Source organism: Schistocerca piceifrons, chromosome 2 (genome assembly GCF_021461385.2).
Source record: "Schistocerca piceifrons isolate TAMUIC-IGC-003096 chromosome 2, iqSchPice1.1, whole genome shotgun sequence".
NCBI lineage: Eukaryota > Metazoa > Arthropoda > Insecta > Orthoptera > Acrididae > Schistocerca > Schistocerca piceifrons.
In genome coordinates, this window is record NC_060139.1 from 970,937,202 (window position 1) to 970,961,036 (window position 23,835).

A 23,835-nucleotide genomic window follows, 5' to 3' on the forward strand; every position below is an offset into this window, starting at 1 on the left:
TTTTGCATAAGCTTTGTTATTCAGTCACAGTCTGATAACAAACATTCAAACAATATTAGTTTCAAATTAGTATACTTGTTTGTTGAGTAACTTTTTTTGTATGTACTACATTAACAGATTTTTTACAAGCAAAATTAGTTGGTTAAATTACTTCATTTTGTCAACTTACAAGAAACTTAAATATTCAATAATAGATATAAAACTCCAACAAATAATGAAATGCCTCTGACATTGTAGTCATCCAAATGTTTTCAAGAGTCTGATTTTCTGAATTTAGTGTTTAGCTGAATGGGGCTTATTTTCTAGCACAAGGGCACAAAGAACTAAATTGTTAATCTATGAGACTCAGTCACACTGTATGTAGTGTATGTGAAAAAGGTATGGCAACTAAGTGCTCCTAGTTCTTTTCTTCCATTTCTTGAAAGTGTTACTAACTGAAAAAGTTAAAAAGATGCAGCATTCTAATATCTGCATAAGTACTGATTCTTTTTTGGAGGGGGGAGGTTAAAGTTGAGGTGAGTGTATTGTGCTAGGACTTGGAAAATACAGTGAATGTAATAACAGTATAGTTAAAGTAGAAAGCAGTTATTGGATTCCTTTTCAGTGCAAATTTTAGTTGGTTACACACCAGTATTTTAGTCTCAATTTCCACCACTAGTGAAGGGTAATGTGTGTTATTGTCTTAGAAGCAAGATGCTGATAGTTTCATTTTGCTATGTGCTTGAGATTGGAGCCCCCCCCCCCCCCCCCCTGCCCCTTCTTTTTCCACAATATTTTCCCACCAGTTCTTAAATACATATTATAGACTCATACAACATAGCTTAGCGTGGCTTCCTCTACAGCTAAACATTTACTATTATTCACTTATAAACAGACCTAATTGTTTTTAATGTTATTTGAAATACATTGTTCAGGGAGTATTGATTCATACGTTAGTGAGTTTACTGAAAGGAAAAAAAATAGCTATTTTCAGCAACTGCTAAGGAAAAGGCAGCAATTAAAATCTACTATTGAGAATAGAGTTTTAGCAGTATTAATTTAGACAGGATAAATTAGGCAACTTAGGTGGAGAAAAATTTAAGTTTCAATATTTAAACTTGTTTTCAAGACCATATATAGTTTCTTTAGTAACCACAAATATGCATTTCTATGTCATACTGGTAAATAAACTGTTAGTCTCAGCCAGTGAATGCTTCTTTTTTTGTCTGTCCTGTCTTTGTATGTTAGTTAATTCATTTCTATAAGCATTTTATTTATTTGACAAAGGCAAATCACCATATGTAAACTAGAAGTCAATTATGAAAATGACATTTATAAAGGATAACAAGCTAGATGTACCCATAGTCATTGTCTATGCACATCAGTGATAGAAGCCACACTAAAAAAAAAAAATAAAATAAAATAAAATAAAATAAAATAATAAAAAAAAAAAGGCGCCCCCAACAAGTCAGAAGACAGAAAAAAAAAGGCGCCCCCAACACGTCAGAAGACAGAGTAGAAAATGCTGTATACAAATAATTTTTTGATACAGTTATATTTAAATATCAAAGAACTTATTAACACCATTTGCTGGTTGGTATCTCTATTCAGTATTTTCTTCTACCAAACTATCCTAAATGGCCTTTGTAAATTCACTATGATGGAATCAAAATACTGCCAATCATGCTGTTTTAGTCTGAAGCTTTTAAATAACTGTTCCATGTAGGAAATTTTCTGCAAGTCTTCAACAGATTTTCAAACCCATTTTAAAGACAGTTATTGGAAGCACTAGATATTACACCACATAAACTGAATTATTATGGAACAAATATGCTGCTTAAACTTGGGTCACCCTGCTATGTTTAATTTTTATCACAGCTTGAAAAGAATAACCATCATAGTTGAATAAAAGAAATCAATAACTTCAATAGTAACAGTATGTACATAAAAAGTGTAAAAAAGCAGACCTCTCACTTTTTACTACATTATTAATGAGAAGAAAGAAAGGCACATTAAAAATAATGAGTACATTAAAATTCTCAAATACAAATACACAATGTAATATGTGTGACAACAGCAACTAAGTGATTGCTTTTGCTGATGTGGGATACCTAAAATTTCTTTTGCAAGAGGAACTGAACATCATCCTCTTCAATTTTTCCATGTTTATGTTAAGTTTTCACTTAGACTTTTGTACCTAGGAGTTATTGCACTGTAACAGGTGAAGACCTAGTAGCTGAAGTACAGAAGAAGGAGAGACAGAGTCACACTTGTTTTCTTCTTATTTTGCATTCTCACAGAAACGTTTTTTCCCTTCTGGATGCTTAAGTTGCATTACTGTCCGCTGAAAATTATAATGCTGAACAAGTATGTATAAAACATACCAGTCCATGAGATAGTCTTTCCATTTTCATTTCTGATTACTGGGACAGTAATTAAGAACTATTTGCTGAAGCTTAAGAGAGCAAAATACTTCTCTTAAACATATGTAAATGATATGAACATATATGATATGTTCTATACATAAGAGAAATTTCATGATACCATCCTACTAAAATTTTAACGCTCAACTTAATGAGATTAATTGCCCATTCTGTTCCATGTCACTCAATATTTTTGTAAGGAAATGCATGTAAGACAACAACACAAGATTTTTCCATAAAATTTTTGTTTGTTTTCTTTCATCGAATCTGCACATTTGTGTAAAATAATATTGGTTTCATGAGTAGAAGTATCATTTTCAAGATGTATAAGAGGGGTCAGTACTTTATCTCTTAAACATCTACATTTATATAACCAACACACAGAAAAAGAAGTTCGGTGATTTACCCAGGAGGGAAACAAAAACACTCAGAAATCAATAGCTCTATAATTCATAACATGGTCATGTTTTTTTTTTTTTTTTGGGTCACTTTGTCTCCTTGATTTATGTCACAATGCTGTAAACTTATGTAAGTATGTAAACAATTTAAACAGCTTCTGCTGCTCACATAATTAGGGTGAAGATATGACAGCCTGTTCTGGGTGAAAGAATCAAGAGAAGATTGTCCCTGTGCAACTGTTATGGATTTTGTACCCCAAATTATGAGCAAGTTTAATTGTGCCTTTCAATTTGTGTGATGCAGTTCCGTTTTAAACTTACAGTGAAACTTCACTGTATAACTGCATAACTGTGATTTTTAGAATACACAAGTACTTACCACACTACCACTCATCCACACACAATAACATTCTTCCTAGATATGTTAGTCTCATGTTATATCAACCAAGAAAATTCATGTGTCTAAATGGAAATGTCAGCTATGCACTGAAAGGTGGAAATTGAAAGCAGAGTTCTGAAGACAAAATGTATGGCCAAAATCTATGAATGAAACATTGAGTAATTAAAGCACTTGAAAATATTGAAAATTCTTTTCATCTTTTTGTTCTGACGCAGTTACATAATGGTATACAAAAACATGTGCCAAAATGACACTTCCAGAGTCAATGCATTTAGTGATGATTTTTTACATATCTCTAACAGAATGATACTATTTTTGTAATCCTTCAATGACTGTAAAACATTATTTTGTTTTGAACACTGTATTACATGATAACATCAGCCTCTTGTGCCTTTTATGAGAGCTGTCATTTATGTGCTGACTATTTATTCTGTTGCTGTGAAGCATCCCTTAAACAACGATGGGCTAGTGCTGTATGTTGATCTGTGAAAATGATTTCTGCTGTGTTTGAATTCATTTATTCACTGAGTGAGTGTATAAAAGTGCCTAGTCATCACCAAGCCAAGGTGCTAATGAAGCAGTCCGGTTTCAGCTTCACAATGGAATTTATGTTAACAATGATAATGGTGTACTGATTCAGAACTCCTTAAATGATGTTAAGTTTTCATAGTCAGAAAGATGATTTTGTGAAAAACAAAACTAATAGCATTTTATGTTGTGCACAAATACAGTGTACTGTTTAAGTACAAAAGTTTAGATGCAGGGGCACAGACATAATTTGTGAACCAAAAATAAACATCTTTTGAAACCATATTGGCCATCATTTATAGTGTAACTATGTTTATTATGTTCATATATTAACAAACAATTGCAACCACAATATAATTTTAAAGACTGGTTGATATTAATTTGTTAATATATGAAGAAATAATGAATATATATAAATCTCTTTTATATCATAAGCTTGCACTGTGCAGGCTGCATTTTTTTCTCAGTCACAATGATTCAGTACATACACTAATTTCACACAATGTAACATGGTCAGTGTTTTAATAGTTGACCAGTGTTTTCAGAAGATGTCACAACTGAATGTGAGTTGGTGATGTGTGAACTGATGGGAACCCAGGCTTCTTGATAGCTGGAGTATCGGTATACAGACACATCTAACCATCATATATATATGATGTTGCTGCTGTTGCACCGAAGACAATGAGCAGAAGACTGCAGGAGAATACAGTATCAGCTCCCGAATCAGCTTTCTTTTCATCTCTTCCTTCACCTGGTGAGACATGTACTGCATGATCTGTTGAACTAGTATCCACTCCTCCTGCTCCTCCACCTACTAAGACAAAAAATAACACTTGTTTATGTAAAATCAAACAACAGAAAATTCAGGATTGACTAATAACAACATTATGGAGAGGATAGGACAAATTGTTATGAAGAAGCAAATACTATTGAGTAGCAATCTATCCTTTCCATTTGTTTACGTAAAATTTTTCAATTGTTTTATTTAAATGTAGCCAACAGATTACTGAATTTATGAAAATATGAAATGAAATACAATTCAGACTTATTTCTTTAACAAACATACCCAAGGTAACAGCCTTTATCAATAACAGATATAAGGGTTTCAATTTTTTACTCATCTCAGAAGCAGAATAATCTGAACAAAACATTCATTAAAAAGAACTGCTCAAAATTAAAAGTTTCGAAATATCTGCAGTCTTGCAATTGATATTTGTGTAAGATTATTTCCACCTGCCTTTTGTGTACTTAGCTCAATTATGCAGTGCATTAAGTGTGGTTTTTAATTTTCTGGCATGCTCTTTCAAGCTCTTAGTCTGGTTTATCATGTTTGCTTGGTAACCTCACCAGATATTCTAGTGAAAGATATGAACATGGCAATATGCGTAGCACTGCCCATGTCTAATGATGATATCTCTGGCAGACTGGTCATATGAAATTCTATGGCAGCCCATTATAAGACCACCTAGTGGTTGGCTCACTGTCAGATTCTCCTTCACCAGCTGCTATTACCTGGTTCTGCCTCTATGATGTGAACTACACCCACTGCTGCTGTTTACCTCGATGGGATTAGACATACATTTAGATAGGGATTGCAATGCCTTCCAATTTACTGTATGACTAGATTAATGAGCCTGTTATCTGCACTTCATGAAGTGACATAAAATTCCAGTAGAATGCTTCTATTTGATGTACTTGTGGTTTCTACCACCATAAGAATTATTTCAAACTATGATTAATATTATTATTGCAATACATGTTGTAATGCAACAGACCTAGAACTACATACCGAAGTATGCAATATGTTACATATATTACTCAAGCCACATTTTTTTACGCTAAAAAATATTCAGACCCATGACTTTCTTCAATCTTTCATGTTAACTACTGATCACAATGTTCTTCTTAAAAACAGACAACATTATCATTATTTTCAATTATGTAAAAGTTTGTTTGTTTGAATGTAAACAGTATCATATCCCAACAAAACTAAGAATACAGTATGAATATATCCAGTGTATAACACAAAATTTTAGCCACATAGCTGAAGAACTAATTATGTATTTACTTACAATTTGATAAATATGGAATGTAAAGGAAAATATTTTGTAAATCTGAAACCAAAATGTTTCCGGATAACAAATCTGTTTTCACACCTTATTATATACCATTATGTTGCACTCCATCCAAATTGTACTGTAATTAATTTGCACAAGTGTAATGTAATTATAATTGTAATATAAACATTAAGTGGACTGGTCTCGATTTTTATAACTACATTTATAGGTTGATGGCTCTGTCCACAAAATCAGATCCAGTTCATGGCAGGTCAGTGCAGTACGATTTTAGTGAGAGTATGATTGTAAAATTATTTGGCATTCATTAAACTTTAATGAAAGCTAGAAGAAATGTGTACATCAGTTTAAGACTGTTACACTTATGCCTCAAGAAAACTAAACCCAGTAAGGTGGAGGCTGCTGCAAAGATATTCGAACTCCTTTGCTGATGTAACAAACGTGCAAGTTAATTAATATGTGAAATTTTTGTAATATCCAGTTCCTGATTTCAAACAATTTGTGGTACACTATATTTCTTTATTTTACAGAAACTATACATAAAATAAAAAATATGATTCATACTATCATACTGGTAGTTACGGTGTGCACAATGAAGTATTTACACTTGTACTTACATTAATTTCAGTCAAGAACTAGTAATGTTTGGTCTTGTGGACTAATGGACAATTTAATCTGTTGTTTCAGAATAGTGTGTTTCTTGGCCATGAAGTGGGGGTTACAACATTTTGTATCCAGTCAGTGGATCTCAACTAATGGCATTTTTTGTCTTTGTGTCTTTAAAGTTAACCCTTGCAGTATGCCTGAGGATGTATTTTTACTCATTAATATAATCTTCAACTAAGAACATGTTGAGATTATGGCATCAATGTCATTAATGCCATTAATTCTTGCTTCAATATGAACATAATGGAAATTTGACATTGATTACCCTTGTTATTCATGGGGGTAACTATTTCTGAATCTCATTTGAACTTACAGTAACTAATCTGACACTGAAAATTAATTGTTGATGTTAAAATAACTAAAAAAGAAAATAAATGTTGATAGCTGCCTTTACAGTGGTAAGTATGTTCTTAACAGTGTATTGGGTTTTCACAAGGTGCCCAGGGACAGAAATGAATAGAGTTTCAGTTCAGTTTCTGCAAAGAGAAGGTGTGAAACTTAATTAATAGCAGAATGAAGCTCCAACATGATGATGTATGTTTGTCAGAGTAGCGAGCCTTTGAATGGAGTGATAAGGTTGGAAAAGTATGACATCAGTGGTTTATGCTTCTCATCTGGGTGTGACACATCACACTATGTCTCCAGGAAACACTACAGTGCTGAATCCATTACAATAGAAAAGTGATGAATGATACTGGATCACACTGCAGTAACTGTAAACATTAGTTATGGTTCAGTACATATCTACTATCAATGTGCAAATAAGGCAGTAGCCACCTCCAGTGTTCTTTGTGTAATCATTAATTTAACATTTATTTTTATTTATTTTAAAAGGTGGTGTCACTGCCATTCATTTTGTACTATTTCCATCACTACTTATTGTCAGTGCACATATTTTTTCAAATTTATTGATCACTGTAAGTCTTGAGAAAATAGCTGCTATCTACAAAAAGCTTTCCTTTAATTATTAAAAAAAATCTTTTGTGGTTGCTCATGATTGCTCCAACAGCCGAGGAACTTCTTGCACCACAATAATAAGTGCTGCAGTAATGAAACTTTTTGTATTATATACACAATCAAAAATGGCCAAAAAATTATATGTTTTGCGTGATCAAATAACTTCTTTTGAAGTTTAAAGAATGCAGCCTGTTTGGTATGAGTTATGAAAGAAAAGGAAACAGGTCTCACCAATTGGTATGTCTCCAGAACCTGAGCCATCATCTCGCCATCCTCCATCTTGTTCTGCATCCCAGCCTCCACCTGGCTCCTGTCCACTTCCACTTCCCTCTTCGTAGTGAGTGAAGGAGAGTGCTGGAGGTGTTTCTGTCAATTGGCTTACCACAACCTGCAAATAAACAAAAGTAAGCTCAAAGAAAGCAGGTATCCAGTATGAATTGTTTCATGCATGCAGATATTGTATTCAAGATGAGTAATCAATCTGATGTATGGTGGAAAGACAACACATGACTCCTATTGTTACCTGAATTATTTTTATCTTCAGTTCTCAGCCTAGTGCAATTACTCAGTCTTAGCTCTAATCACAACAAAGATTTATGTACAGTAAGATGACAAAGCCATGGGATAGAAACATATACATATACAGATGATAGCAGTGTCACATACACGATGTATAAAAGGACAGTGCATTGGTGGAGTTATCACTTGTACTCAGGTCATTCATGTGAAAAGGTTTCAAACATGATTATGGCCATAAAATGGGAATTAACAGACTTTGAATGCAATGGTAGTTGGAGCTAGACATATGGGTCATTCAGTTTGGCAATCATTAGGAAATTCAGAGGTCCACAGTGTCAAAAGTGCCAGGAATACCACATTTCAGGTATTACCTCTCACCATGAGCAACACAGTGGTCAACGGACTTAACTTAATCACAGAGAGCAGTGGCATTTGTGTAGAGTTGCCAGTTCTAACAGACAAGTAACACTTTGTGAAATAACTGCAGAAATCAATGTGGAACATATGATGAATGTATCCATTAGGACACGGTGGGCTATGGCAGCAGATTGCTGTTGTTAACATCGTGACAACGCCTGCAGATCTTCATCTGGGCTCATGACCACGTCAGCTGGACCCTAAATGACTGGAAATCATGGTCTGGTTAAATGAGTCCTGATTTCACTTGATATTAGCTGATGGTAGGATTTGAGTGTGGCACAGATCCCACAAAGCCATGGACCTAGGTTGTCAACAAGGCACTGAGCAAACTGTGGTGATGGCTCCATAATGGTGTGGGCTGTGTTTACGTGGATCATTGCCTGGAAATGGTTATGTTCAGCTACGTGGAGACCATTTGCAGCCATTCCTGGACATCACATTCCCAAACAGTGACGGAATTTTTATGAATGACAATGCGCCATGTCACCAGGCCACAATTGTTCACAACTAGTTTGAAGAACATTCTTGACAATTCGAGTGAATGACTTGGCCATCCAGTTAGCCAACATGAAACCCATTGAACATTTATAGGATGTAGGTGAGAGATCAGTTCATGCATCAACTCCTGCACCGGCAGCACTTTCGCAATTATTAAGGGCTATAGAGGCAGCATGGATCAATGTTTCTGCAGGGAACCTCCAATGAATTGTTCAGTCCATGTCACTACACCAGTCAAAAGGTGGTCTGAAATGATATTATGAGGTATTTCATGGCTTTTGTCACCTCAGTGTAATGTGATGTAGATAGTAGGATAAGGAATTATTCACTGTTTGTCTAGTTCTGAGAGTAAGGTAATCAAATAATGTAATGAACCAGTAAGAAATGAAGGATGAGGCAGAAAATTCTCCAAAAATAAGTGAAGTCTTCAAGCATGCTGAATGTTACTAAAATATCTAGATTCAGGTATTTTGCCACAAGATTTCGTGCCAACTTTTGAGTAAACTGAAACAAGAAAATTAACAGAGATGGCTGGCCATTAAAATTATGGCACTGTGAAGGTTAGATGCAAGAAATGTCAAACTGGCACGAGAACGCTACATGCAACTGCACCAAATAAGCAGGAGTAATGTAACCTTTCTTTTGTATCTAAGAAAAGATTACACAGCAGGTTTCTCACTCAGAAATCACATTTGAATGTTGTTTGTTTATGATAAGATCATATTATGCCTGATGTAAGGAGGAGGAACATCTACCAGTAAGTGTCAAAATTAGAATGCAACAGAATCAAGGCCTACAGAGACTGGTTTTCCATTCTGTGATATTGGTATTTGTGTATAGTCTTTCTGAGCCTATCAGTTTTACATTTCCCTGACAGTCATGAGATCCCAACCAAAATAAGTAGCAGTATCTCAGAACTAAGAGCTACAATATTGATAGGCTCAAACCTGCTGCAATCAAGTTGGAACGTGGTGGTAGATGCTACCCCTTCTCTAGGCATAACACTGACTTTTCACAAATAAGCAAGATCCAAATGCAATTTCTGAATGAGAAACTCATTGTTTAATCTTTCCTTGTAAATTGGCTATAGACAATGTTACTGCTGCCTGCTTTTGGTGGATGCACTGAAATGCTGATCAGTAACCCATACAAGCATGCCACTTCATTACAGTATGACATTTACTGCATGCTGGATTCGTGATATTGTGGGTCTAATGCTTCCGTTCAGTCCCTAGTTGATCAGTCTGGTGAGGCAGTTGAAGATAGCAGAACAGAAGCTGAAGTTTTAAATTTCATGTTCAAGGAATCGTTCACACAGGAGAATCATACAAACATATGGATGAAATAGTAACAAGCATCCCTGGCATATAGAGACAACTGAAAGATTTGAAAGCAAGTAAGTCACCAGCTTCAGATTGAATCTCAATTGGTTTTATAAAAAGTACTCTATGGCATTGGCGCCTCACCTAGCTTGCATTTATTTTGAATCTCTCACCCAATGCAGAGTCCCAAGTGACAGGAAAAAAGCACAGGTGACTCCTGCATGTAAGAAGGGTAAAAGAATGGACCTGCAAAATTACACTCCAATATCCCTAGCTTTGGTTTGCTGGAGAGTCATTGAACATTCTCAGTTCAAATATAATAAACTTTCTTGAGACTGAGAAGCTTATGTCCATGATTCACCATGGTTTTAGAAATCTTCAGTCATGTGAAACTCAGCTTGCCATTTACTCACATGATATGCTGCAAACAGGATGAACGGCAACAGGCAGCTTCCATATTTCTAGATTTCTGGAAAGGATTTGACATGGTGCCCCATTGTAGGCTGGCAATGAAGGTACGAGCATTTGGAATAAGTTCACAGGTATGTAACTGGCTTGAAGACTTCTGAAGTAATAGAACCCAGCATGTTGTCTTGACGGAGAGTGTTCATCAGATGCAATGGTATCATCAGGAGTGCCACAGTGAAGTGTGATAGGATTGCTATTGTTCTCTATATACATAAATGATTTGGCAGACAGGGCAGGCAGCAATCTGCTGTTGTTTGCTGATGATGCAGTGGTGGAGGTGTCAGAGTTGAGTGAGTGTAGGAAGACACAAAATGACACAGACAAAATTTGTAGTTGGTGAGATGAATGGCAGCTAGTGTTTTTTTGTATACCCACTAGGTTAGCCAAGAGCGCTAATGTGCTGCTTCCTGGACTCGGGTAGGTTCACCGGCCTCGGATCAAATCCGACTGGTGGATTACCATCAGCGGTCGGTGTGCCGGCCAGCCTGGATGTGGTTTTTAGGTGGTTTTCCACATCCCGCTGGGTGAATGCTGGGCCAGTCCCCATATTCTGCCTTAGTTACATGACTTGCAGACATCTGAACACGCTCACACTATTCCATTAATTACACTCGACACAGACAGCAGGGTACACTAATTCCATCCCAGGGGGTACGCGGTGGCGACAGGAAGGGCATCTGGCCCACCCCTTTCCACTAACCTTGCCAAATCTGTTCCTAACAATGCTGACCCTGTGTCAGCGCAGGACATGGCACCAGTGAAAGAAAGAAAGAAAGTATTTTTTTCTGTATGTAGATAACCTGAACTGCCTTGTCCTCATTAACCTTGAACTGAATCTTCAGTTTATCAGTAATTAAAATTCCTCCACGTATTGGAGGAATATTCCATAAATATTACAAAAGAAGGAGCAATATGTGAAATTTTCTACTATATGTGCAAGATGAATGATTTGGTGTGAGGACGATAATGAAATAAACTGTTTGTTGTTAATTAATTAGCATAACATAAATCATTATTACTATTGTGAAACTTCTATAGCCTATGTTAATATTATTATTTAATTAATGTTTCATTACCAAGAGAGACAACTGACATTAAAATTCCAGCATTAATATGTGGTAGTTATGTTCAGATTACTTAGATGCCCAAAATTATGTTTTGTGAGTTAATACTTATTCAATATATATAAAATAAATTCAAATTGGTTCATCCACTGGTGATATCTACATGTCAAAATGCGAATTAATTGCTGATCCATGTGATGACAGCTTGCAAGAGGAGTTTGAGATGGGGTCAGTATACAATATGCGGCAAAAATGTCCTCAGAGTGACCTGGCAAAAAAGTGCTGAATCTTAAATTTGCACTGAAGGTACAAGACGTCTTATCAGAAACTTGGCAAAGCTAAAGAACTCTACATTGGAATAAAAGTACATGAATATTGAGGTAAATGACTCATTTTCCAACCAATTTGTATCTGTAAGTGAACTTTTTACTTCTCTTCCTTCTTTCATTGTGTTGTTGCACGAGCAACCCTTCATTTACATTAAATTTAGTAAATCATGCTATTATGTTAAATTAAAAGCGAGGACAGCTGCAGGAATAAATTAACTAGGAAGTCCTTACTGAACAAAAAAACTCTACAATGGCTGTATTGGCACAGCAGTTGTCAATGCAATCTTGTGCTAGTATACTAAGACACAAATTATTGTACAGATGAAATTAATGGAGATTTGTACTTTGTGTGTAGAAGGGAGTTCTCTGACCAACAGTTTAGCCAAATACATAAAAGTCAGCACAGGCAAATATACAGAGAACAGAGGTATCTGAAACATTTGCAGATGAATCAGTTTTCATGTTAGAACTAGGATAGCTCTGAAAATTGTGTCAGATTGAATATGATCTGTAAATATTTTTCTATCACAGGTTGAATTCAAAGTACAAATAAAATGGGACTAAAATGAGAAGTTTGACAACTTTTAACTATGGAGGTTAAAGCACATGAAAATGCATGAGGCTAAATGATTTTACAGTGTTTGTACATTTTGATCAAAAAGGTAATATGTTTTATCGGAACAATTCAGCAGCTTTTTAAATCATATGTATATCTACATGGAAAGTAAGTGGACTGTTCAACTTGATGGAAAAAAAAACAATACCTGCTTTATATGCCTCAGTTTGTCACTGAGCTCGGCAATTCGTGCATCGGGGTTGTATGGAGTCCATGTCAGTTCAGGGTTATACTTCTGTGCAGTCACACTTGAAGCCACCACAGTTTTTGTGTACCTGTTAACCAAAATAAACAAAGAAGACTTAGGTCAACAACCAAAAAAGTAACAGATGAATTAGTAATATATGTACCCACAGAGAGAAATATTTTTTAATTTCATCAATACTTCATGAAACATGTGAATATTATTGACAACTGACAAAAAGTCATTCATGGGATAATTTAAACTGCAAGAAAAATATGGTCTGCCTGATGTGCTAAACCATAGGTTCATCTTAAATTACCAACTTTACCTTAATTTTTCACTAAAGTGTGAGGGGAAAAAAGAATATAGGATGCCATGCCAGATCTTATAGGACTAAAACTAGTGTACTGAACGATAAAGGACAGGATTTTCAATTTATGTTCATGACTGTATTGTTACACAGTATGCCATTTGCACAGTCGTCGTAAAGGTGAAGGGTTGACACACCCCATATTAATGTCCGCCAACAGAAGACCAAATAACTTTGATTAGATAGTGTATAACATATCCCATAGGCACTACAGAGATAAGATTACACAAATTACAGTGCACACAGACACATCGAAACTAACCTCCTTTCTGTACACCATGTGTGAATGAAAGAGCTAGAAACCATAGTATGTGAAGCAATGGTGAGTAGCTTCCAGCAACCATATGTTTAATGGCAGTTTGCAGAGTGTGAATATAGTAGCAGAATGTAGATACGTACTTTTATTTTTCTGGCAAGTTCCACATATTCGAGAATCTCATCACTGTGATTCAACAGGGTGAGCTGCGTATCTAATCTAATGTAGGTCTGCAATGCCACAAATGGAGACAATGAGAAAGTATTAATTTTAAAAGGAACCCTTGGCTTTGTGTGAAATATAAATGACTGGTGATGAAGAATAAGCAAATACTTTATGGGGTGACGGAACAACCAATCATTGCCTGAAAACGAAGATAACAGACAGCAATGGCCAAATGATGTAGCTCATATGCCTGAACAGGTTCAAGTTCAAATGGCTCTGAGCACTATGGGACTTAACTGCTGAGGTCAGGGACTGATGACCACAGATGTTAAGTCCCATAGTGCTCAGACCCATTTGAACCATTTTTTGCTGAGGTCATCAGTCCCCTAGAACTTAGAACTACTTAAACCTAACTAACCTAAGGACATCACACACATCCATGCCCGAGGCAGGATTTGAACCTGCGACTGTAGCGGTTGCGTGGCTCCAGACTGTAGCGCCTAGAACCGCTCGGCCACTCCGGCCGGCAGCCTGAACAGGCTGCGGCAGCATAACACCAGAGGGAACACGTCCACTTCCCATACTCTAGAAGATACTGGTGTATGAGGTGGTGAATGACCAATAGACCAGTTGTATTTGGAATTGAAGAAAACTGGATGCAAAAATTTCAGAAGCAGAGTCATGGAAACAGATTTTAAGACAAGCTCTCGATGTTCAAGGAAAATGAAACAAACTAGGTATACTGCACAGAAAATTGGTCTCCCATAGGAAATATCACACAGGCCTCTATCCTCGATAAAGACCTTTGTTTGGTGAAGAAGAGTTTCCACAAATTTCCAGGTATGCCATATCCCAGCCCAAGCCACTCACTGGTGATTAGATTGGCTATACGTAGCAAATTACAGGGATACTGATTGCTAAATTTCACCGTCTGTTGCAGATAGTCGCCGGCTGGTGTGGCCGAGCAGTTCTAGGTGCTTCAGTCTGGAATCGCACGACCGCTACGGTCGTAGGTTCGAATCCTGCCTCGGGCATGGATGTGTGTGATGTCCTTAGGCTAGTTAGGTTTAAGTAGTTCTAAGTCTAGGGGACTGATGACCTCAGATGTTAAGTCCCATAGTGCTCAGAGCCATTTGAACAATTTTTTGCAGATAGTCCCAGACATTTGATATGGGTCTTTAAAGTCAGTACCGCCATTAGTCTGTTGTTTATTTGCAGTGTTACATTTACACTTACACGATCATGATTTTGGCTTCAAAGAGCCATTATCAAGTGTTTTAAGTGTTATACAGCCACTTAAAACACTTGATAATGGCACTTTGAAGCCGAAATCATGATCGTGTAAGTGTACATGTAACACTGCAAATAAACAACAGTCTAATGGCGGTACTGACTTTAAAGAAATATATTATGACTATGGCCCCGTATTATGAAAAAAATATTTGATATGGGATTAAGATAAGGTGATTTGTCGATCCAGTCGAGGTGCAATGGGGTGCACCAGTGTTCATCGAAACAGGAATGTATGTGAGCAGCCATGCATACACATTTGTTTTCGTGTTGAAAGCTGGACGTGTCCACATTATACTCTTCATGAATTTAAGAGGAAAGGGAATGATACTTTTTCATTGCTAGTGCAGAAATGAACATCCTGGTTCATGCTCGGAATAACCTGAATGAGCTGTCGCTAGTCATAGCACGAAAAACATGCAGTGGGTTAAATACTGCAACGAACTGATGGTGCACTTGATGCTTTGCATCATTTGAAAACCAGCAACACTGTGACTCGTCGAACCACGTTACAAGTCCCCAGTCAGATATAGTCCATTTTCTGTGTTGTTTGGCCCAGTGAAGACTTGCAGCTTTTATATGATGCTGTGAACGATGGCCTTTTGTGAGGTACCCGATTCCAGATGTCTCCAGCGTACAGTTCCCTTCACAATGTTGGCTCAGAAACTGACTGAGATGGACCTGCATTAACAGACGGCAGCAATTCCTGTTGGGTTTGAAACCATCTGTCATTCTCAAGATGACTCACTCGTCTGCGGTCCCTGTCGGTTACAATCCGTTTTACGGCCTGTCCTCTTAACCTGTGTTTCATAGCTGTTTGTGGTATACGCTGGACAGTCGGCACTGATACACCAACAAAAACGGCAACTTCGTTCATGGCATGGACATTTGCACATGGCAAACACGATAGCTCCTTTCTGTCAGGTCCCCATGTCTACCCATCTTGATGCGCTGGTCATAGAAAACTGAGTGGTGTGCACACACACACACACATTTCACTGCCATAATTTGTCAGCGGTGAAGGATCAGGATATTAGTTCTAGACCGTCTACAGCACTCCAAAGCGAGGAGTATTTGGTTCGGTGAGCTTACCAGTTCACTTCTGAGCTACTCCATCTGGTCACAGAAGAGGACAGAATAGGTAAACGAAAGCTCTTCATCGCCATTTTCAGCGGACCGCAGTAGGCGAGGAGCTGCTAGTGAAAACAGAGCGCTTGGCAGAAGAGAGACACTCTCATTAAAATGAGGCAGAATGGCTGCGGTGAGGTCGCTGCAGCGCGCAGCTGGTCTCCGGTGCCGGCTTCGAGGCGGCAGCTCTAATGAAGAGTAACAGGGCCGCGAGGAGGGGACCGTCCACCTCCCCTCCCCCTCTCTCCACCCCTCCCCACCCACACCTGCAGGTTATTAATGTTTCAGCCGCGAAAACTCTGGCTGTCTCCTGCCCTGCAGGAAAGTCCAGCTGTTTTTAGAAAGAGGCTGTGAGGTTTGTGCTGTTGCATATACCACGCTGATGACAGCTCACTGGCTGGGCGAATGTGCTGCGATGCCACAAATGGGAAGTATTACTCTATGAATAGCATGACCAAACGGTGCCAATCTGGTAATACAATATTTTTGATAAATGCAAGCTCTCACGACGGAGAATTTTAGTAGTCTTTGCTTCAGTATTTGCATGCCTGTAAGAAACGTTGATTAAAATTTCACTCTAATGCGAGCTTATTTTCAGTAAAGAAAAATCAGTTCCTAAAGTGAAGAACGGTGTGAATACGTGGCAACTATTAGGTGCGTATAAAGTTGCTGGAACTTTTTAGGCGGAGGTTGCAATGCAACATGCCCAGAAGACGTGCTCTTACAGCTTAGCGCCACCTTACAGACTTTGATAAAGGTCGCATCATTGGCACGAGATAGATTGGTTGGTTAATCTGGTTGAGGGGATCAAACAGTGAGGTCATCGGTCCCATTGGAGTAGGTTCAAAAGGCTCTGAGCACTATGGGACTTAACTTCTGAGGTCATCAGTCCCCTAGAACTTAGAACTACTTAAACCTAGCTAATCACACACATCCATGCCCGAGGCAGGATTCGAACCTGCGACCGTAGCAGTCGCGCGGTTCCAGACTTAAGCGCCTAGAACCGCTCGGCCACTTCGGCCGGTGCCGGACGCTGGTTTGACCAGCAGTCCTCCCGAATTGAGTGCAGTGTGCTAACCACTGTGCCATCTCGCACACTATCTCGTTCGGTGCGAGATGGAGGGGGGGGGGGGGTCGGATGGGGGACTGGGGGGGAGGGGGGGGTCTCTCTCATTCCGACACACGGAACAGACAGTCAACTGCAGGCGAGGAGAGAGACTTACGACAACAGCGTGGCAAGAGGACTAGGCGTGAGTCTTTCCAGAGGGACTGCACAACGAGAACATCGTAGTAGTTTTCGACTGGCTCTGACGAATAGGCTGATCACTACAGCTGAACTCTTGGTAGAGATCACAGCCAGAATGCTGCCACGAACAGTCGGGAACAGGTTACTGGAATCACTTCCAAATTAATTCGCTGAATGCGACTAACTTGCTTCAGCTGCGGTATAGATGTACTACCTACTGGCGACATACCAAAATGTGTTCTAGACCGGGACCTGAACCTGGATTGTCCGCTTATCGCGGACGGTCACCTTAGCCTACCATTGCATAAAATAGTTAAGGTCAGCAATCGCGATAAGCGGAAAATCCAGTTTCGAGTGCCAGTCCGACAAAAATTTTCATATGTCACCAGCGGGTAATACAATTATACCTAACACAGCTGAAGCCAAGTTATTCGCATTCAGCGAATTCATTTCGAAGTAATTTCGGACCGATGTCTATAGCCAATAGTATCTGTTCATTCAGACATGCAGTGTAAAGATTACTCGAAGCTGGATTGAGATCTCGAGTTGCCAAGAATCATTTACCGCTCACTCCGTACCACAGGGACTTGTGCGGTCTAGAACCTGGGTCAATTGGGACTCTGAGTGGCATTCTGTGGTGCTCACCGATGAGTCTCGCATCTTTTTGTGGCGGTAAGATCGAAGCCACGTGTCCGTAGACGACCTGGTGGAGGGTGACAGGAAGCAGCGATTCTCTTGTCCCTTACCTCTTCGAAAAAATGGCTCTGAGCACTATGGGACTCAACTGCTGAGGTCATTAGTCCCCTAGAACTTAGAACTAGTGAAACCTAACTAACCCAAGGACATCACAAACATCCATGCCCGAGGCAGGATTCGAACCTGCGACCGTAGCGGTCTTGCGGTTCCAGACTGCAGCGCCTTTAACCGCACGGCCACTTCGGCCCTTTACCTCTTCAGTTCCTGGAATCATGACGTGGGGAGCTACTGGATATGGCATGAGGAGTGATTTAGTACCTGTTGTAGGAGGCTTAATGCTAGCCATTTCGTGTTACGAAAGGTAAATCTTGTTGTCATACCTTCCATGACCGGGGTTGCAAATGGCATGTTTCAGCAAGACAATGCAAGACCCCACAATTCAGTTCACGTGACAAACGTCTTGAGCAGTGTGTGGAGCCTTGGAGCCTTGACTAGCCTTCCGTTCCCCTGATCAGTCACCCTTAGAGCGGTGGTTTTCGACTTGGGGGTAAGTACTCTCTGAGGGGGAAAATGAAATTTTCTGAGGGGTAAAAACAAAACGTTCATTTGTGTTTCGGTCACGAAACTGCATTATTTTTAAGAGATCTTTACTAGTGTCACTATTTAGTAAGAATGTAGTACTGATTACGTAAGTTACCAATAACGACACTTTTTTATTTTCAAATACTAGCGTCAACGCTTGATACAAAGTGGTGGACGCTCCAGTTTGTGAGACGAATGTATGAACATCTTCCTCAGATGGTACATACACTACACACACACTTTGTACCATGCATCTATGACAGTAAAATTGACACATGGGGTGCTCAAACAAAAACGTGCGAAACAACACTGCGGATGTATTTGAAATCTTTGTTCAAAAGTACTACCAGCGGATGCTCAAGCTGCTGCCATCTGAACTTGGTCGTTACACTTTGTGTGACCTTGGTGACGTGTGGACACGCATTATCGTGGTGCTGGATCTCTCCAACTTTGGGCCACCCTTTCTCGTCGCGATTTTTAAATTACGCGAAGCTCACTATTCTTCGCAATACTATGTAATGTCGGTTATTGAGAAGCTTTCATTGGAATATCTGAATACACGAAATGAAAGGGAACGTTTCAACTGGCACGACTTTTCTTAGTGGTGACCTCCTGGTACCATTTCTACACTGTATAAAACATTACAAAGCGACTAGCGTGCTCTTTTAATGAGACGACTAATATTTTTTTCCGTGTACCTATATCGATAATGACAATTATAATAGAAGAAATACAGTTGCGTGATCAATAATTGTGTCAAATCGGAAAGAAACAGATATTTTGCAAGACGTTTCTTAAATTAACCCTGGACTTCGTTTATCGAAGAATTTTCTGCTTTCTGTTCCAACTGCTGATAGAAATCAACACACCTTTCTTAACGTAACAAAATTGACAGATATGAATTTAATTTCAGGAGAACGGAGCTGCTATTTACAATATACATTAATTGTCCTCTGACTAACGTCGGAGACTGCATGAGGCTATTTGCGGACGATGCTGTTGTGTACTGGGGTGTTACAACGCCAGAGGGCTGTGGCGAAATGCAGGAAGACATGTACAGGATCGACGATTGATGCAGGAGCTAGTAGTTGACTCTCAAAGCAAATAAATGTGTTGCGAATAAATGCACGAAGACGGCTCTGAGCAGTATGGGGCTTAACATCTGAGATCATCAGTCCCCTAGAACTTAGAGCTACTTAAACCTAACTAACCTAAGGACATCACACACATCCATGCCCGAGGCAGGATTCGAACCTGCGACCGCAGCGATCGCGCGGTTTGCACTATTGCGGACAAGTGACTGGTAATAGTAACTAACGTAAAGTACCTGGGAGCTACATCTAGAGCGACCTATGTAATGACCACATAATGCAAACTGTAGGAAAAATCGATACCGGGCTGAGATTCATTGGGAAAATTTAAGGAAACGAAATACATCCACGAAAGAAGTGGCTTAAAAAGACATTCGTTCGGCCGATCTTTAAGTACTGTTCATCAGTCTGGGACCGTTACCAGATTGGATTAATAGATGAGATAGGGCAGATGCAACGAAGAGCGGCGCGTTTCGTCACGGGATCGTTTAGTCGGTGTGAGAGCGTTACGGATTGCTCAACCGTCTCCAGCTACAGGCGCTAACAGTAGAGATGTTTGTGTTGTCGCAGAGGCATTATAAATGGAGAAATCCAAATTGTTGCTATTTTTAAAGTATTTAGAGCTTTATTGTTTGGTTTGCGATAGGCCCATTTCGGCTACAGTGCCATTTTCTAGTTGGCTGAGAATAATTCTTGATTTCATTAACCTTTGTTTCGATACTTACGTAATTGACTTACTATTACTACGTAAGTCAATTACTTACGTAATTGAGTTACTACTGACAATATTCGATGTTTAAACGAAAGTACCGGGTGATCAAAAAGTCAGTATAAATTTGAAAACTGAATAAATCACGGAATAATGTAGATAGAGAGGTACAAATTGACACACATGCTTGGAATGACATGGGGTTTTATTAGAATCAAAAAAATACAAAAGTTCAAAAAATGTCCGACAGATGGCGCTTCATCTGATCAGAATAGCAATAATTAGCATAAAAAAGTAAGACAAAGCAAAGATGATGTTCTTTACAGGAAATGCTCAATATGTCCACCACCATTCTTCAACAATAGCTGTAGTCGAGGAATAATGTTGTGAACAGCACTGTAAAGCATGTCCGGAGTTATGGTGAGGCATTGGCGTCGGATGTTGTCTTTCAGCATCCCTAGAAATGTCGGTCGATCACGATACACGTGCGACGTCAGGTTACGCCAAAGCCAATAATCGCACTGACTGAGGTCTTGGGATCTGGGAGGCCAAGCATGACGAAAGCGGCGGCTGAGCACACGATCATCACCAAACGACGCGCATCTCAAATGTTCAAATGTGTGTGAAATCTTATGGGACTGAACTGTTAAGGCCATCAGTCCATAAGCTTACACACTACTTAACCTAAATTATCCTACGGACAAACACACACAACCATGCCCGAGGGAGGACTCGGACCTCAAAAAATGGCTCTGAGCACTATGGGACTTAACATCTGAGGTCATCAGTCCCCTAGAACTTAGAACTACTTAAACCTAACTAACCTAAGGACATCACACACATCCATGCTCGAGGCAGGATTCGAACCTGCGACCGTAGCAGTCGCGCGGTTCCGGACTGAAGTGCCTAGAACCGCTCGGCCACCACGGCCGACGACTCGGACCTCCGCCGGGACCAGCCGCACAGTCCATGACTGCAGCGCCTAAGACCGCTCGGCTAATCCCGGACGCGCATCTGTTGGATACTTAGTGAACTTTGTTTTTTTTTTTTTGTTCTTATAAAACCACATGTCATTCCAAGCACGTGTGTCAATTTTTACCTCTCTATCTACATTATTCCGTGGTTTATTAAGTTTTCACATTATACTGACTTTTTGATCACCCGGTACTTAGGTCTAGCTGTTTTTGACGTCGATAAAAACGCAAACTCTATGTTGAAAAATTTATTGATGGTGTCAATATAGACAACGGATAAGCTTACGCCGCCAAAAACATTTAGGCCTATGGCAAACCGAACAACAAAGCACTAAATAAATTGAACGTAGCAGAGATTTGGATTTCTCTATTTCAAATACGGTCTGGAGGCGTTACGCATACGCTGAGGATTGCTGTTGAAATTCAACGATCGTACGTTCCGGGAAACATCTGCTAAAGTATTACGTCTCGCGAAAAGATCAATGAAATTGGAGTTCTTGCGGAGGTTTATTGACAATCATTCTCCCCACGCTCCATTAGCAAACGGAACAGATTAGGGGGGGGGGGGGAAGATGGTAGTATACGAGATGTATTCTCCTCCACAAACGTACAATGGCTTGCCGGGTAAAGATGTTGACGAGGGGTACGCACAAAACGGCACACAGAAATAGTACTGCGAAGGGAAACACGTGCTCGGAGAGCTGACGCACGAATTTTGGTGCTTCGACAGTAATGAACGGTGTAGCAAGTTAACGCATTATACAGTCACACACAGAGAGAGTGGTAGTTGCGTACCCAAATTGATAGCGAAAAGCCCGCTCACAAACGTATAGTACGAGCCGGCACGGACGCAAACATGCGCGCATAATAAACAAGTCCAGCGGCACTCGCGGCGGACGCCGACCGTGAGAAGGGGAGCGACTCTGGCTAACTGGGCGGGGCGTCCGGCGTAACGAGGTTAGCAGGCATTAACCCCGCGCTACAATATCATCACACGCTAAATACTCCCGGGCACAGCTGCCTGCCTGCCTCCGTGCGCGCCTGGCTTTCGCAGCACCGCGTGGAACGATGCGGCAAAAGTGTGCAGGGCTCACTCAGGCTGCCAGCTGCCGCCGCGTGTGTGGCATCTCGCATAAATAACTGGCGCCGAGTCAACGGTCGTCAGACTTAGTCAGGTTTCCCACTCATGACGTCGGTATTATCGATGGATAATGACATGAGTGGTAGCGTGAAAAGGAGATGAAACTTTTGAACGCAGTGGTGTTTGTCCCGGGTTGTCAAGCTACGCACAGGGGTCGTACGCCAGTGAAACTTGGTAGACATGTTAAAGCGTTAACGTGGAATCGATTTACGCTGGAAAACAAATTACACTACTGGCCATTAAAATTGATACACCAAGAAGATATGCAGATGATAAACGGGTATCCATTGGACAGAACTGACATGTGATTACATTTTCACGCAATTTGGGTGCATAGATCGTGAGAGATCAGTACCCAGAACAACTACCTCTGGCCGTAATAACGGCCTTGATACGCCTGGGCATTGAGTCAAACAGAGCGTGTACAGGTACAGCTGCCCATGCAGCTTCAACACGATATCACAGTTCATCAAGAGAAGTGACTGGCGTATTGTGACGAGCCAGTTGCTCGGCCACCATTGACCAGACGTTTTCAGTTGGTGAGAGATCTGGAGAATGTGCTGGCCAGGGCAGCAGTCGAACATTTTCTGTATCCAGAAAGGCCCGTACAGGACCTGCAACATGCGGTCGTGTATTCGCCTGCTGAAATGTAGGGTTTTGCAGGGATCGAATGACGGGTAGAGCCACGTTCAGCAACAACGCACGGCCTCTCTTCTCGATATCCATACCGTTAAGTTACTTTAAGTCTTGTGAAATGACGGCGTGGGTCCCATGCCGCCACACAAACAATGTGCAGCGCCAGATATACACTTGGTGGCCACAACTGAAACTACACTACTGGCCATTAAAATTGCTGCACCACGAAGATGACGTGCTACAGACGCGAAATTTAACCGACACGAAGAAGATGGTGTGATATGCAAATGATTAGCTTTTCAGAGCATTCACACAAGGTTGGCGCCGGTGGCGACACCTACAACATGCTGACATGAGGAAAGTTTCCAACCGATTTCTCATACACAAACAGCAGTTGACCGGCGTTGCCTGGTGAAACGTTGTTGTGATGCCTCGTGTAAGGAGGAGAATTGCGTACCATTACGTTTCCGACTTTGATAAAGGTCGGATCGTATCCTATAGCGATTGCGGTTTATCGTATCGCGACATGGCTGCTCGCGTTGGTCGATATCCAATGACTGTTAGCAGAATATGGAATCGGTGGGTTCAAGAGGGTAATACGGAACGCCGTGCTGGATCCCAACGGCCTCGTATCACTAGCAGTCGAGATGAAAAAAATGCGTGTGAAATCTTATGGGACTTAACTGCTAAGGTCATCAGCCCCGA

The 23,835-nt window shown here is 39.9% G+C and overlaps 1 protein-coding gene across 1 annotated transcript in view; it reads right to left on the reverse strand.

The window, feature by feature from the left end:
* Positions 1 to 2,855: 2,855 nt before the first annotated feature.
* The window catches only part of LOC124776034 (division abnormally delayed protein-like), a 1,005,302-nt gene continuing 984,322 nt past the window's right edge, over positions 2,856 to 23,835 (reverse strand). The window contains exons 6-8 of the mRNA XM_047250874.1: positions 12,811 to 12,937; positions 7,658 to 7,814; positions 2,856 to 4,542 (exon numbers count right to left, since the gene is read on the reverse strand). Of these exons, the coding sequence (XP_047106830.1) occupies positions 4,364 to 4,542; positions 7,658 to 7,814; positions 12,811 to 12,937 (463 nt within the window). The 3' untranslated portion in view covers positions 2,856 to 4,363. The remainder of the gene's footprint in view (positions 4,543 to 7,657; positions 7,815 to 12,810; positions 12,938 to 23,835) is intronic.